A 17,111-nucleotide genomic window follows, 5' to 3' on the forward strand; every position below is an offset into this window, starting at 1 on the left:
GCACTCCAGAGCTTTGAAAATGATATCACGAAAAGCTTTGAAAAGTTATATCAGATGCAGTTACTTTTAGTTTTTCATTCAGCAAACATATATTGAATGCCTGGACTAGTAACTAGAGGCAGTAGATGTCCTCAGACTATATGTCTATGGCTAAATAATTACATACCAGTATGTAGAGGGGAGCTGAGGGGGAATGCCTAATTCTAGCAGATTTCATATTATTGAGTAGATGGACTTAGAAATGCGTCCAAACTTGATTGCCCCATTACCTAATTTCCCTTGTGAGACCAGTTATCTAGAATACTCTTGAGTTATGACAAGTTTTCAGACTTTAGATCAGAGACCCCATGATCAACCACCAGATCTTTCAGAGAGCAAGTTTTAGTCCCAAAAGATGAGCTCAGAAATATCTTATCTCTTCTCCAATTCAAAGATCCTACCTTCTTTTCATTGTCTGTTTTCTCAAGTATTTGTTTGAAGAAATACGTTTAGGATACCTTTGGTGGTTGTATGTATGACTTTCAGCAATGCCAAACGTGGGATCCCAATCTTTTGGAAGATACAAATAACATCAAGTGACAATACAGGAGGGAATTATGAGGAGACAAAAAGTTCAGATGACTGATGACAAGCAAATACTATTTTTAAAAAGTTTTTTAATTTAAAACTCCTATGCTGTATTTTTATTATAAGTTAATGGAATTGTATAAGTACTCGAAACCAAGATATGAAATCACCAGCAAGAAACAGTGGAATCTCTAAGAATAATGAAATGTAACATGAACTTTTCAGTGTAAAAATTTTTAATATGTTTTTAAATCTCCAAGGTCATACCATTAGCAAGTTAAAAACAAGTTGAAATTTTGAAGACTTTGCTGGTTTTACAAATAGAGAGGCCTGTATTTCTTTTTCTTTTCTTTTTTTTTTTTTTGCGGTACGCAGGCCTCTCACTGTTGTGGCCTCTCCCGTTGCGGAGCACAGGCTCCGGACGTGCAGGCTCAGCGTCCATGGCTCACGGGCCCAGCCGCTCCGCAGCTTGTGGGATCTTCCCGGACCGGGCAACGAACCCATGTCCCCTGCATCGGCAGGCAGACTCTCAACCACTGCGCCACCAGGGGAACCCAAGAAAGACCTGTATTTCTAACCCCAAGTGAATCCTATGATGTGGAGAATGAGTCCCAACCAGATCGTTTTATGAGCTCCCTTTCCTGGGTTTACTTCCTGGGAAAGGCTTGTCTCAGGATTGACAGCTTCATGGTGCGGCCCCTGGTCCAAGGAGACTTCCCCTCTGGGTGGGCCCCCCGTTCTGACTTTGCTGTCTTGCTGGTACTCTAGGCGGAATACGTCAAAGGCCAAAGGAGAGGGTACGGGCACGGCGCCGCATCTTATGACACCCCTATGATGAGGCAGCTTAAGAAAACTAATGTGCTCATCAGTGATGTAAGACTGGCATCAGTGATCCCATATATCTGTCTTCCTCTTTCTCTCACCTGTCTTCTTAGCCTTGGTCAGGGGACTGACCAAGTCGCACTCTTTTCTGTTGGTTTTGTGTTGGAACGTGTAGAATGCTGTGGAAATTTGTCAAAGGATATACTTTTGCAGACACCTGTCTTTTCCTGCATGAAACTTTCCCTCTGGAACATGCCTTTGGGACAGGAAGGTAGAGTAGATTTGGAGAGATGGCCTCCTAACTTCTTTAGGCTGCTGACACCAATCAAAAGCTGAAAACAGACTGAGGATCTCATCTGCAACCACACAAAGAAAGCCTCTGCTGATTACCATTGCTGGTGTTTAATACATTTAAACTGGCATTTAATACAGTCTCTCAGTTCAGACATACTCTGAATCAACAGTATAAACTGCTGAAAATGTTTTCGCTCATAGCTTTCACCCTGTTTTACAGTCTCAGTGGCAAGAAACGTTCTAATTCTTGGACCTGCTCTTCAGTCTTTAGAAGCGCCAATATACAGTTCAAGTCCCTGAAAAGGAGCAGAACAACTGGATGTTAGATCTTTAAATTTAATTGAACTTTGAAAGAATAATTGATCAGAAACCATTTTCTCACACTATCTGAGCCCTTTGGGGTAATGGACACTGGTATTGCCGTTTGCTGACACATGGCATTGCATGGTTGCCTCTCACTTCCCTGGTAAATAAGAAAAAGAAGGCTTTTCCATTCCATATGCCATGTGAATGTGGTTATACCGTACTTCCTGCCTAATCCCACACCTTTCTAAGAATTCTTGGAGTCCTGAATCCGATGTGTGTCCTTATGCAAAATATAGTAGTTCTTAAGATCCAGTCAAAAAGGAAGGTCGAGCGTGTTGGCTCAGATTCCCAGCAGCAGTTGTGCTCACCTGCACTTGCTTGGGGCCTTCTTGTGGAAAGAGGAGGCACAATTTTTTTTTTAATTAAAAAGTTAGAAATTTAAATCTACTTCAAATTAACAGAAAAGAACTGAAATGAGACCAGTAGAAAGCTGCTCTTCAAATATTTTCTCAGAAATGAGTTATTTTCTAAAAGATAGAGGATTTTTAGCATTCTTCTAAAAGAAATGGATTTTATTCTCATCAGAGATGGGCCTTTGCGTCTTTCCTTCCCCAGTCTGACTCTGCACATCTAGTTTACTTTGCTTTTTCCTTGTTTCACTGCTCTTGGGATCAGCCCTAGTCTTATGGGTTTCTGTATCCTTAGGAAAAGTTTTCTCTTGGTTCAGACAACTCACCACCTCTGACTTTCCTTAGCAGGCTTTGCATTTCTTTCTTTGGGGAGTGAACTTCCTTTCAGAGAAGAGCCATTGTAGCATTTATTCACATTGTGTTTTCCTGTTATGTTTTCTGCTTCCTCCATTGTGTGTCTGACTCAGTGTGCCTGCATCGTGCTGTACTGTTCTGCATGCTTATTTCGTCTACACATTTCCACTGGAGATTTATTCAAAATAAATGAGCCTCAGCACTGTGAATGCTTTTTCTCTGATGTGGCAGATTTCGTTGTTCTTAGCACTTGAGTGGTCTCCTTTTGTTCCTGTTGTGCTGGATGTGTAAAGTTGTGGGGAAGTAAAGTGATGAAGCATGAGGGGTACTGATTTTAAATGCCTACAGTGTGAAATATCTGGTGACCAGATCCTGGTGTGCTAATAACTTTGAATGAGCGAGTCTTTCCTCTTACCAATAACAGAAACTCTAGGTGTCCCGGAGCATCAAATATTGCCCTTTCAGCTGGCTAACTTCTAGAAGTAGCTCATTTTTCTTTGTTCCTAGAGTGAGTAACTAGTAGAGTTCTACTTCTGGATTAATCCTAGTGACACAGGCATCAGTCTGTTTTTAAATAAGGAAATGTTTCTGTCACTTTCAGTTTATTCTGTTGAATATCCCTATAAGTAAATCGTCATCTTTAGCTATTTTACCTAGGCATTATGACTGTCTCTTTCTTTCACCAATCAGATCACATTTATTGAGCAACTATTAGTGCCAGGCATTGCGCTTATTTTTTAAATTGAAGTTATTTTGTCCTTTGTGTATTCTTACTTTTATGTATCGTGCAAGTATATTTAATCTTATTTTTCTCATTTTGCTAAAGTTATCTCACTTCTTTCCTTCTTCTAGCCTGAAATCATACCGAAGCCATTAACCCCCAAATTCTGTGCTTCTTTTACTCAGAAGTTATGCCAATTTTTTTGCCAATTAAAAACAAACTTAAATGATATAGCGAAAGTATATAACAATAAATCTCCTGATTTAATAGATTCCTTACTTCTCACCCTTCTTGATCATTTATAAAGCCTCTTGGAACTCCTGGCAATAGACCTAAAGTGCTTTTGGTTTTGCTAGTTAAGAGGACCAAAATGTTCTGAATCAAATATATTAGATCACTTCTTTGAATTTAGCCTGAAGCCTTTTCCCATGCATTTTTATTCTGCATCAAAAAAAGGTGAATCTCTTTCATACCTCTGGATAATATAAAAATGAGCAAAACAAATACTGTATCACTTGATCTTATTCTCAATTGCTTGTTGTCCCAACATAATTATTAATAGTGCTTTTACTCTTAAAAGTGTCCTAATTTGGATAATAAATTATATGACCCCTTTATGTGTAGCACATACTCTTTTGTATTTACATTTCCTCCATTCCTCAGTCTTCAGATTAATTGATGCTCAGGAATAATTTGGATTTTTGCATTTGCTGTTAGATTAAATACCGAGAAAATTTCAACAAAGAGAAGGGCAAGACACCAAAATACAATCCAAAAGACAGCCAGCTCTTCAAAATCATGAAAGATGCTAATGATCTCACAAGTGAGGTATGTGTTTGTTTAACTGTGGTAAAATATATAATGTGAAATTTGCCATTTTAACTATTTTTAAATATGTAATTCGGTGGCATTAATTACATTCACAATGTTGTCCAACTACCACTGTTATTTCCAAAACTCTTTCATCACCCCAAACACAAACTCTATAACTATTAAGCAATAACTCTCCATTTCCCCCTCCCACCAATCCCTGGTAACCTCTGATCTACTTTCTGTCCCTATGAATTTGCCTATTAGAGATTTCATGGAAGTGGAGTCATACAGTATTTGTCCCTTTTTTTGTCTGGCTTACTTCATTTAGCATAATGTTTTCAAGGTTCATCCATGCTGTAGCATGTGTCAGAACTTCATTCTTTCTTATGGTTGAATAATAGTCCATTGTATGTTTACATCACACTGTGTTTATCCCTTTGTCTGTCGATGGACACTTGAATTGTTTCCACTTTCTGGCTATTGTGAATGAGGTATGGTTTTTCACCGCCATCCCCAGCACTTGTTTCAGGATGGGACATCTTATTATGGTTTCCATTAATACCATTTTCCATTTCCTATTTATGTGATTTCCTTTTTTCCTTTACTGTTGTACAGGTTAAGTATAAGGCTGACTTGAAGAAACTTCACAAACCTGTGACTGACATGAAGGAATCTTTGATAATGAATCATGTCTTGAATACAAGCCAACTCGCCAGTTCTGTAAGCTCAATCATTTGCTCCAGAAACAGCTTGTTTCACCCATTTTCAACTAAATTCCTTCTCTGAGGTCACTTGCATCTCCTTCTCTGCTACTGAGGCACTACATTTATTAGAAAGCTCTCCTGTTCTCTGAGTGCATTCTTCCAAATTACAACATTAATCTACCAGTTCTCCACTGACTCTAACACCTCTCAGAATATAAAAATGCTTCTATTTTGGGGCTATTTAAATTTTTTTTCAAGTAATCACTCCCTTTCCCCCTTCTAAAAACATAGACTTACCATTTGGAATAGTTTCTTTCACGTTTAACTTTGCACCTTAAAACTACTTTGAATAAGCCATATAACCTAAGTGTTTACATCCTTGTATTAACTGACAATACTGAATGTGGATCTTCATCCTTTTAAAACATTTTCTTAAACCCCCTATGTAGTATTTGCTAATTTTAATTTGGTCTTGGTGCTGTTGCTGTGTCAATATCTAATGTAAAGAGGAAAAATAGGAATGCTGAGCAGCTTTGCCATCAATGTGCCTTTTTTTGCCACCTTCCCCTCAGTACCAGTACAAGAAAAACTATGAGAAGAGTAAAGGCCACTACCACACAATACCCGACAATCTGGAGCAGCTTCATCTAAAAGAGGCCACAGAATTACAGAGTGTAGTAAGTTGACCAAGACTGACTTTTTTCCTGCACATTCTACAATGTAAAAAATTTTGATGTATTCCACTCCTACCCCCCAAGGATGGTAGTTATAGTTGTAGTAACCATTGCTTGAGAAAATATCCAAAGATATTAGGGGCTTTGAATTTAGCAACATGTTGAAACAAATGTTTATGTTATGAATGAGAGCAGTGTGAACATACATTGGAGAAACAGTGCATAGACATGCAATATGTGTTATTCAGGGTACTGACAGGGACTGGTAGCATAAAGATTACATCACAAGGGAGACAGACCCCTTAGAAAAGATTACTAAGGATGATAGGGAGCCTTTGGAGCAGAGGAGTGATATGCTCAGGTCACCACTGAAGTGGTCTCTGGGTGTGGAAGAAACTGCAAAATTTGTAAAATAATTAAGATTCTCAGAGGAAAGAACTTAGAGAAGGAGCTTGCTGTCACATTACCTTCTATATCACAAATTCAACACTATTTAGGTCCCCCATTGGGCATTAACCAAGAGGTCTAAATTACTAGAAATGCTCTCCTGTCATCTGTAAAGCAGCCCATGATCCCGGGCCTCTATTTTATTTTATTTATTTATTTATTTATTTTTGAAAATGTGTTTATTTTATTTAAAAATACCTACATCATCCCTTTCATTTATTTCTTTTTACTTTTTATTTATTTATTTATTTAACATCTTTATTGGAGTATAATTGCTTTACAGTGGTGTTAGTTTCTGCTTTATAACAGAGTGAGTCAGCTATACATGTACATATGTTCCCATATCTCTTCCCTCTTGCGTCTCCCTCCCTCCCACCCTCCCTATCCCACCCCTCTAGGCGGTCACAAAGCACCGAGCTGATCTCCCTCTGCTATGTGGCTGCTTCCCACTAGCTATCTATTTTACATTTGGTAGTGTATATATGTCCATGCCGCTCTCACACTTTGTCACAGCTTACCCTTCCCCCTCCCTGTATCCTCAAGTCCATTCTCTAGTAGGTCTGCGTCTTTATTCCCGTCCTGCCCCTAGGTTCTTCTGACCATTTTTTTTCTTTTCTTTTTTTTTAGATTCCATATATATGTGTTAGCATATGGTGTTTGTTTTTCTCTTTCTGACTTACTTCACTCTGTATGACAGACTCTAGGTCCATCCACCTCATTACAAATAACTCAATTTATTTTCTTTCTATGACTGAGTAATATTCCACTGTATATACGTGCCACATCTTCTTTATCCATTCATCTGTTGACCAGGCCTCTATTTTAATGTGTTGTCACAAGAAAGAGAGCTGAGATTGGGCTTTGCTATCAAGATGCTGCGTGACACAGACTTCTGTCTCTATCTCTTTCAATGTCTCCTGTGTAAATTAGGAATATCTATAGGCTCCCCCCATTCCTGGTCACATGTGATGAGGATAAGGAGATTGTATTTGTAAAATAGCCTTGGGGGTCTTTTTGAGAATGATAGGTTTGTTAGTAAGTCAGTCAAAAACTAGTCAACTGGATTTCATTTTTTTTTTTTTTTGGTACGCGGGCCTCTCACTGACGTGGCCTCTCCCGTTGCGGAGCACAGGCTCCGAACGCGCAAGCTCAGCAGCCATGGCTCACGGGTCCAGCCGCTCCGCGGCATGTGGGATCTCTCCGGACCGGGGCACGAACCCGTATCCCCTGCATTGGCAGGCGGACTCTCAACCACTGTGCCACCAGGGAAGCCCTGGATTTCATTTTTATACCAATCTATATTGGCAGCACTGAATATGTGACCAGTTATGACCTCAATTGAGTTTTTGATATATAATTAAAGCTGTATGCATTATCTATTAAATCAAGACCCCAGGTCCCTCATAAAAGTTCTTATGAAAGAAAAACTGGAGATTTTTATCAGAAATATTGGCTGAGGCTCTGGCTAAAATGTTCACATCTACACACATCAAATCTTGGCCAACCTTATCTATGGGCGGTTTCCCCAGGCACTTTCTTGCCTCACAGCTTCTCTTAGCTGATTCTTCTGCAGTGATTCCTTTGTCTCCTTGAATTGAACACAAATCCTGACCATGCCTTGCAGACAGTAATGATGTTCTCCCACCAGGCCAAAACAAAAAGCTACTGGATCTGAATCACAAACAGGAAACTGTTTTGAGTGGCAATGAGATACCACCCACTGGACATAATGTATCAATTAAAAATGCTATTGCTAAACTGGTGTCTGTCTACAGATTGGCCAGAGAAGACATATCTCATAAAGCTTTTCATAACTAGGTGAAATACAAAGAAAAGTATGAAAAGGAAAGAGGAAAGCCCATGCTGGACTTTGAAACACCAACATACATCACTGCCAAAGAGTCTCAGCAGATGCAGAGTGGGGTAAGTCCTGCACAAACCCACCACACAGCAAATATACCATCAAGCTGATGAAAACAAGCTCTACCCACAGAAGTATCCAGCCTGTTGTTATCCCGAAGTTGTGGATGATGGGACTCTTTAAAATGTGATGACTAAAATCTTTTCCATCTCACGAATCCTGTGGCTCCATTATAAAAAGAAATGATCTGAATAGTAAACATTTACCATATATGTTTTATTTCAACTATCCTTTTCATAGAATTAGAACATAGAAAACTGTTCCTAACACTGAAACAATTTATTTTGAACATAACATAAATTTTTCTTTGAATGAAAAGTTCTCTCTGTGCAGACCTACTGTTGGCTTTGAATTGCTCTTCTCTTAATAGGAAGCCTCCAGTCCCCAAAAGGAAGACTTTTTTCTTTTAATCAGGATTTTTATCAAAATATCAAGTCAACATGACATATTTCCTATTTTAGAAATGTAAGCAGAGGCATCTAAAATAGTTCTTTTAATTTTTAAGCAATAGTAGAGAAGAATGGATCTTATTTTGAATCTTAGAAAGTCTGTTTTCATTGGGAAACAGGCTTATTTTGGATTTCTTTTTGCCTCCCCTCCATGGGCATATCTCCAACCATAAAGATAAATGGTTTTTAATAAAAGTAACATTTTGGGGAGCTTCCTGGTGTGTAGAATGCCAAATAATGAAAAATTTTGAAGGGTTTCAAACAATTGCTGACTCTGGGTAAAGCATCTATGAGAGTTCCTTGTACTATTCTTGATACTCTTCTATAAATGTAAAATTCTGTCAGAATTAAAAATGACAAAAATCAAGTTCCAACATCTCTTCCAAGGCTCCCAGTAAGACAGCCTCATCCAGGGATTGGAGAGGAGATGGGGGAGGTCGTGGCCCTCCCTCTCAACAGTGAGCAAAGCCTGAGAACTTGTCTGTGCTACATTATTCACCTTATCTGTTCAGTGACTTAATAGTCATGATTATGAAAAAGGCCAAATTTGCATTTGGTGCCCTCAGGTTCCCCTTCCTCTGGGGTGTTTTTGGGTTTTTTTCCCCCTTGAGTCACTTCTAATTGAGAAGTAAAATCTTTTGTTGCCTTCAGAAAAATGTCATCAGGAGAGATGACAGTGGATTGAGAGTCTTGGTGGCATATCCATCCTTCCACTTTCAAAGGGCCAGCCCCCATCACAGCGGCAGACAGACGAATGAGAGGTCACCAAAGTTTCTCAGCCTCTGAGTTTCCTTGGGCCATTTGCTCTACACAGAGTATTTCCAGAACAATCAGGCATATTTCAAATGTGTGACCATTAGCAGAACTAAGATCAAGTTAAGAGGCCATACACAGAAGGAAAATGGAATTATTTTCTTCCTAGGATTGAGAAAGAAATTGTAATAAACATTCTTAACTTGTCTTTCCTTCCTACTCACTTTAGAAAGAATATAAGAAAGATTATGAAGAGTCCATTAAAGGCAGAAACCTGATTGGCCTGGAGGTCACGCCAGCTTTATTACATGTCAAATATGCAACCAAAATAGCCAGCGAGGTAGTGCCTACTTGGTCTTTTCTTTCCCTCCTGATCCAAATAATTGCACTAATGACACTCATCAACGTGTTCCTTCTACCATTTTCACTACCACCTAACTTTTCAGGTTTCAAGTTGGGTTCACATGTGTTTGGTACTACCCCCTCATCTGCTACCCATGTTAATTCTTCTAATTTTTTAATTGAATACCTAATAAAATGTGCTTACCTCAGCCTTCTATTAATTTCTAGTTTCTTATTTGACATTGAATATTAACTGATGAAGCTTATACCCTGCCTTTATTCATATCTTTATTTACTAAACTGTAACTCTTTAAAATTAGAAGGATTTTTAATTTTGTTTTGGCTCTTCACCAAAGAGGAATAATCCAGGCTTTCTTGTCAGCATTGTTGCTTGTATTTTGTGCCATAGAAAGAGTACAGGAAAGATCTAGAGGAAGGCATCCGTGGGAAGGGTCTCAGTGAAATGGAAGATACGCCCGACATGCTAAGAGCAAAGAACGCCACTCAGATCCTCAATGAGGTGGGCACACAGCCAACTGCATGCACAGAATCAACCCAGCATCTCCTCCTCCTTAGCCAAGTTGCATAAAAAACCAGAAAGCAATAAAAAGAGAGTTTTTGTATTTCAGATTCCATATTCAACATGATTATTAACCATTAAATAAAATATCTCGATTTTGGATGTGTTGATATTATAACAGTCTGTTTCTGTAGTGGCTATTGTAACCTGTTATTTATCTAATATTATTTGATTTAACCTTGATACATTTGTTGTGCCCATTTAAATAAAGGCAGCACACTGGAGTGGTGGGCACCTAAGTATAATCCTTTACATACCAAACCAGATTTAAAATGTGCTTTTATACTTTAATTTTCTAAGTAGAGAATGCTAAAAAGCGTTCCAAAGGACGCCTGGCATGAGTAGAATAGTTTCCTAAAGTGGTCTGCTGTTGTCACCACTCCATCCTGCCGCAGGGAAAGGTGAAGGCGACATCAGCAACTGAGGTGGCATGTTATGTGGATCTGTATTCACTCTGCACATTTATTACCTAGTCATGAGTTAAGTAACTTTTTTTTTTTTTTTAATGCTACTATAGAAAGAATATAAGAGAGACCTGGAGCTGGAAGTCAAAGGAAGAGGCCTGAATGCCATGGCCAATGAAACTCCCGACTTCCTCAGAGCCAGGAATGCTACAGATATTGCCAGTCAGGTCAGTGTTACTGTTCCATGTCAGTCTTTCAACAAAAAAAGTAGCTGTGATTACAAGGACACAGTGTTGTCCTTCTGTTGTCTTGTTGATCAATTACAGTTAAACACATATAGTGGCATCCCTAAATATCCACATGGTGGAATGCATTCTGATGAAAGGATCAGGGGCCCTTTGCCAGGGCTGCTTCATCTGTCCTTCTCCTAGCTCTTCTGTAAACAATTGATGCCTTACTATCTGTTGTTTCTCTCTCTCCTTCTGCTTTCCCATACCCTACCCAACACCACCCTGCCCCCGCCCCCAACTAGATAGGAAGCCTTTCAACAGCTAGGACTCAACCTTTCTTTCTGAATCTCACTCTTTAGCATAAAGCTATAGACACAATAGGGAAAAAATGTTGGCTAGCAAATAAATGAATCCTTTTGGATAAGAAGTATTAATCACTTCTTAGTCAAACTAAGCCAACAAATGTGCACATTGTAAACATTTACCCAACTGTTGGATGTCCTTTTGCAGGTTAAGTATAAGCAATCAGCAGAAATGGAAAAAGCCAATTTTACTTCTGTGGTTGATACTCCGGAGATCATTCATGCCCAACAAGTCAAGAACCTTTCAAGCCAGGTAAGGACATTCATCAGAACATCACTTATTGACCCCAATCATGAAGAACAAGTCTTTCCATTAATACCAAAGAAGATCCTTTCAAATCACAATTTTTCCCAGTGAAAAAGAAGGGGTTCGTCTATGATGCAAGTTTGAGTTAGAGTTGAGGTTTCCGTATCAGAATTAAAATAAAGGAGGGAATTTTAAGGTACTGAAGAACTCTTACATGGTACCACCCATAATTTTTTTAAATTTATTTTTCCAGTTTTATTGAGATAAAATTGACATATATGACTATATAAGTTTAAAGTGTACAGTGTAATGGTTTGGCTTATATTTACTGTGAAATGATTGCTTCCATAAGTTTAGATAGCATTCATCATCTCATAGAGATACCGTAAAGAGAGAAGGCAAAACAAAAAGACAAAAATTTTGCCCTGTGATGTGAACTCTCAGGATTTACTCTCTTAACACCTTTCACATGTAACATAGAGCTGTGTTAGAGCTGCATTCACTGTAGTCGTCGTCATGCTGTACATGACATCCCTAGTACTTATTTATCTTATAACTGGAAGTTTGTCACTTTTGACCACCTTTCTCCAGTTCCACCTCACCCTCATGAGTCTCCCACCTCTGGTAACCACAAATCTGATCACCTTTTCTAGGCATTTGTTTTGATTTTAGATTCCACAAATAGGTGAGATCATACAGTGTTTGTCTTTCTCTGTCTGACTTATCTCACTTAATGTAATGCCCTCAAGGTCCACCCATGTTGTTGCAAATGGCAGGATTTTCTCAGTTTTTATTCCATTGTACATATATACCACAACTTTTTTTTTTTTTTTGCGGTACGCGGGCCTCTCACTGCTGTGGCCTCTCCCGCTGTGGAGCACAGGCTCTGGACGCGCAGGCTCAGCGGTCATGGCTCACGGGCCCAGCCGCTCCGCGGCATGTGGGATCTTCCCGGACCGGGGCACGAACCCGTGTCCCCTGCATCGGCAGGCGGACTCTCAACCACTGTGCCACCAGGGAATCCCCTACCACAACTTTTTTATCCATCATCTGTTGATAGACGCTTAGGTTGTTTCCATGTCTTGGCTATTGTAAATAATGCTGCTATGAACATGAAAGTGAGGGTATTTCAAGTTAATGTTTTTGAATCCTTTGGATATATTCCTAGAAGTGGAATTTCTGGATCGTATGGTAGTTCTGTTTTTAATTTTTTGTGGATCCTCTATACTGTTTTCCATAGTGTCAAAACCAGTTTACAATCCCACCAACAGTGCACTATTCTCCACATCCTCACCAGCATTTGTTATCTCTTGTATTTTCGATGATGGCCATTCTAACAGGCATGAGTTACCACCCGTAATTAAAGAATCAGTCTCATAATGTGGATGTAAAATTTGTGTGCAAATCTGGAAGAAACAAAGTAGACCGCCCACATTTGGATTATCAATTTTTTTTAATAAGATTGAGATTATGTCATCAACGCTAACCACACAATCTAACCCTGATTCCTCTTATGATGGGTAACTCTCCATCTTCCTACAAATAGAGAGATAAAGAAAAGTAAGATGTCCTTCATACACCAGAATATACCCTCATTTGTTTTAATCTTCACTGCTGATCAGGAATCTGCAATTTACTTGAGTAGCCCCAAATTAGAATTTTTGCCTGTCTCCTAATCAGTGAGTTCTAAAGCAGTAGTTGCCTGGCCTGACTATACTTAGTAAACACCTGGGAATGTAGATTTCCTGGTCCCACCCTGGGAGCTCTGGCCAGGAGCCTGGACCACACCTGCTCACAGCTCAGCGAAAATATCCTTGTCACCAACCAAGGACTGGCATTCAGGAGGCCTTGCTGATGGCTCTTAACCCTCCTGCTTTTCTCCACCTGCCTGTTGAATAGCCTGGCTCCATCCAGTTCACTGTAGACATCCCCAAGTCCCTGCCAGGAACCTCAGGGGCTGTCAACCTCCCTCGTGTGGACCAGTCCACAGGGGCCTCCCTCTGCCAGCTTTGCCATGACAATGGGTCCTATTAAATGCCTGGGCTCAGTTCTCCTGGAAAGAAAAGGCGTGGCACTCACTGACCCAGAGGGCTCTGTTTTATAACTCCCTAACATCCTTAAATAGTCAAAAAAATATAAAGGACTTCCCCTCTGCTGAGTAGGAAGGGCTATTTTAGGTCCCATTGGCCCATATCCCTGTGTTATTCCCTATCCTTATTTCTTGGAATCTATTTCCAGAAAAAGTACAAGGAAGATGCAGAGAAGTGCATGTCATATTATGAGACCGTTTTGGACACCCCAGAGATGCAGAGGATCCGGGAGAACCAAAAGAACTTCAGCCTTGTGAGTTTTTATTGAATCTAAGACACAGCTCACTGGTACCTGGGATGAGACGGGGCAAGAAGGATGCCTCTGGGCACACATGCTTGCGTATCTACCTGCAGCAGCCCTCCACACCTCCCACCCCCCCCCCCCCCCCCGCCCGGGAGCTGTGTGCTCCTGTCTTCTCTGAACTCACCTTATATCTCAATCCCAACTCATAGCATGAAAGACCCATCTCTTAACTTTGTTGGTGGTTTCCTGTCACCGAATATGAACTATCACCATCTTCCATTGGTGGTGACATCTTTTTCAAAATTAACTCTAGGCAAGATATATATATTTAAAAACTAGTTTTAGGGCTTAAAAATTTAGTTTCTTCACAAAATTCTTATTAAAGAAATTCCCGTTGGCTATGTGACTATGATTATTGTAGCATAGAAATTTTTTTTTAAATATAAGATTTTAACTTCCTGTACACAATATAGGACAATACAATATATAAAACAATGTTGAAATCTTACCAAGATGTTTGCTCTTTTTTCATAGCTTCAATACCAGTGTGACCTTAAAAACAGTAAAGGAAAAATTACAGTTGTTCAAGACACGCCAGAAATACTGCGTGTTAAAGAAAATCAAAAGAATTTCAGCTCGGTATATTTACTATTTATTTTCCATTTAATGCTAACCTAATAATATCAGGCTCCTCTTTGAAAATATACTAGCCGTACGTTGATTCAGACAATTAACATCTAACCTCCTCAGTTAATGCTAGCAGTTATTTGTTAAAATTCCCCATACTTTGCTCTAAAATCATCACCCCAGAGACCATTTGAAATAACAACTTAAATCTGCTAACAAAGGAGCTTTTTTCTTTTTAACTTTTTAAATCCCAGAGCAGTAACGTGTTTTCTTGCTCCAGAAGATGGATTTCTTTCTGACACTGTGATTTATTATCCTTTCCCAAAATAACTGACTTTGTATTTCTTTAATGGATTTTGTTTCACATGGGAGGGTTTTTTAATCAACATTTTCTGGTTTTTCTCATCATGTATTAATACAGTATGATAATCTTAAAAGAAATTTCTAGATCTGGAAATTCAGATGTGTGTTGTATACATGGTTTGAGTTATTGATGCTGATGCAGAAGACAGTCCAGATACTCCAGCACTTGCCTAAGAACATTCTCTAGTGTCTTCTGTTTTCACAGAAGCCAAGTTTCCTAGTCTTTCTCCAGGAATTGCTGGGTTTTCCTTTCTTCTGTGTAACACTGTCCTAATTCTGAATGCCCAGGTTTTATATAAAGAAGATGTCTCACCAGGAACGGCGATTGGAAAGACACCTGAGATGATGAGAGTGAAGCAAACCCAGGACCATATTAGCTCGGTAAAGACAGCCACTGGGGACTCACTTTCAAAATTTTCTGCTCGCCTTTGAAGATTTACACTGATGTCTGAGCTGCACTCATGACTTTTGTCACCAGAGGCAGCTTAAGTTGCTAAAATAAGGGTCATCTCATAATGCAGTGCCGAGGCAGTTTTCATGAGGGCTGGTTAGATGTAAAAAATGGAGAGGCCTGTGTCAAAGCAAACCAGAGCTGGACAGTAGTTTAAGCAGTTAAAACAACAACAAAAAAGATTTTTATTCAGGACAATTGCGATATAGGGGCAAAGAGATCTTGGTATAGAGCTGAGCTCAATTCTAAGTACAACAAGGGAAAGGAGGGATTTATGGGGGTGGGGATGGTTGGACAGGGATGGGGGGATGGGGAAGTCGGGGTGTGGAGAAAGGATCAGTGGATGGAAAATTACTCAGAAGAAACATCGGGGGTAAATGGGAGATTCTGCCTAAACCGACCTACCAGGATTTTTGCTGGAGGCAGGTCCAGGTGATCAGGCTTCTCCTGGGGGATTGGGGGCGGAGGGCGTTAAGGAATTTGATCAGATATCAAGGATGATGAGACATCCAGGGTGGGGGATTTTGGCTAAACTGACTTAGCAGGTTTCTGGCTAAAATTGGGAGGTGCAGAGATGGTCTAGGAAGTCCGAAGCTCAAGGCCTAGTTGGGAAGAAGGTTCAGAGGAGCCTGAGTCAAGTTTGGTCAAGAAGAGACTCATTGTCACCTGTAAGAAAGTAGCAGTTGGGAGAGTCAGAGACTGGCTCTTCCTGGTGTGTATATGTGAGTGTGTCCATCCTGGGCCAATGAGCTGTGGCTGTAAGACATGGAGACCCCAGGGAAGAGAAGGGGCTTCAGTCTAAGTGTGGACCCCACCCCAAAGAGACCAGAGAGAGCCCAAATGTCCGTGTCCTTGGCACGGACCCAGTATCAGCATGTGGCCCCCTTCCCCCTAAGCATAGGTTTTGTGCTGTTTAAACTGCGACTTCGCACGTCGCGGGGCTACTAATCAAACGCATGCACACATTCCCACTTTTACACCTGCAGGTGAAGTATAAGGAGGCGGTTGGACAAGGAACCCCCATCCCAGACCTGCCTGAAGTGAAGCGCGTCAAGGAGACACAGAAGCACATCAGCTCGGTAATGCGCCCCCGGCCTCTCCCCCACACTCAGCCCTCCCCCCGCCGGCTGGCTTGTCTCACCCCGTGTCCCTTCTGCTGGGCTTCCCAAGCCCGAGGATGGCGCGAATCCTCCCTGCCCTGTGAGGGGCAGTGCGGTTTGCAAAAGCAGAAGAGGAAACTGTCTTTACGTAATCAAGGAGCACAAGGCACTAGGCTTCGTGATTGCTCATCATACCTGCAGTTTCTAAAGTAAAATGTGCCGATGTAGTAATAAGTTTATTGGGATGATCTCAAGGTAGTTAACCAAAAGCATATACATATAAACATAAAATAGAAAAGAAATATGTATACATGCATGGATGTATATACATACCTCAGGGCATTCTCCACGGTCCGCAAGACCCTAGGCAGCCTAGCGACGTCTCCGCGGCCACCTCCCCTCCCTTGCCCTGTATCCTCTGCTCTCTCCTTGTAAATACAGCGCGTGTTCAAGGCGCTGGCTGTCATCTACCCACAAGGGTATATTATACCTTAACCCTGTTCTCTAACAGGAATCGCAGGCACCTGTGCGCAGTGTGTGTTTTGGGGGAGGTGGGATTCTCCCACACCTGAAATATCAGGTTTAGTACACATTTCTCCCGACCTTCTGTCCAGCTAGCCCCGTCTCCGCCCACCCCCCCCCGTCCCCCCTCCCCCAGCGCGCACGCGCGCCGCCCTTCCATCCGTAAGCAGTTTCTAAGCAATTGCTGGCTACTAGCAAAAGATTGTGTGAAGTTTGGGAAATAGTTGATGGCCCATAAAAGGTGAGGATCTTGGTTTCAGAGATCCGCCTGGCCCCTGGAGGCCTGAACTCTCATTTAATTTCCATTAGAAGAC

General features: G+C 40.6%; 1 protein-coding gene and 1 long non-coding RNA gene across 2 annotated transcripts in view; one reads left to right on the plus strand and one right to left on the minus strand.

The window, feature by feature from the left end:
• Positions 1-17,111, plus strand: part of NEB (nebulin) — a 240,272-nt gene that overhangs the window by 207,446 nt on the left and 15,715 nt on the right. Inside the window, exons 141-152 of the mRNA XM_073807710.1 lie at positions 4,192-4,302; positions 4,903-5,007; positions 5,564-5,668; positions 7,931-8,035; positions 9,465-9,575; positions 9,987-10,097; positions 10,675-10,788; positions 11,302-11,406; positions 13,639-13,743; positions 14,269-14,373; positions 15,013-15,105; positions 16,162-16,254. Coding sequence (XP_073663811.1) covers positions 4,192-4,302; positions 4,903-5,007; positions 5,564-5,668; positions 7,931-8,035; positions 9,465-9,575; positions 9,987-10,097; positions 10,675-10,788; positions 11,302-11,406; positions 13,639-13,743; positions 14,269-14,373; positions 15,013-15,105; positions 16,162-16,254 — 1,263 coding nt within the window. The remainder of the gene's footprint in view (positions 1-4,191; positions 4,303-4,902; positions 5,008-5,563; positions 5,669-7,930; positions 8,036-9,464; positions 9,576-9,986; positions 10,098-10,674; positions 10,789-11,301; positions 11,407-13,638; positions 13,744-14,268; positions 14,374-15,012; positions 15,106-16,161; positions 16,255-17,111) is intronic.
• On the minus strand, positions 543-16,857 carry LOC141279196 (uncharacterized). The gene is made up of 3 exons (XR_012333122.1): positions 16,609-16,857; positions 14,244-14,286; positions 543-1,979 (listed from the first exon to the last, which is right to left on the minus strand). It is a non-coding gene; the product is annotated as an uncharacterized lncRNA (long non-coding RNA).

This window comes from Tursiops truncatus, chromosome 7, assembly GCF_011762595.2.
Source record: "Tursiops truncatus isolate mTurTru1 chromosome 7, mTurTru1.mat.Y, whole genome shotgun sequence".
NCBI classification, from domain to species: Eukaryota; Metazoa; Chordata; class Mammalia; order Artiodactyla; family Delphinidae; genus Tursiops; species Tursiops truncatus.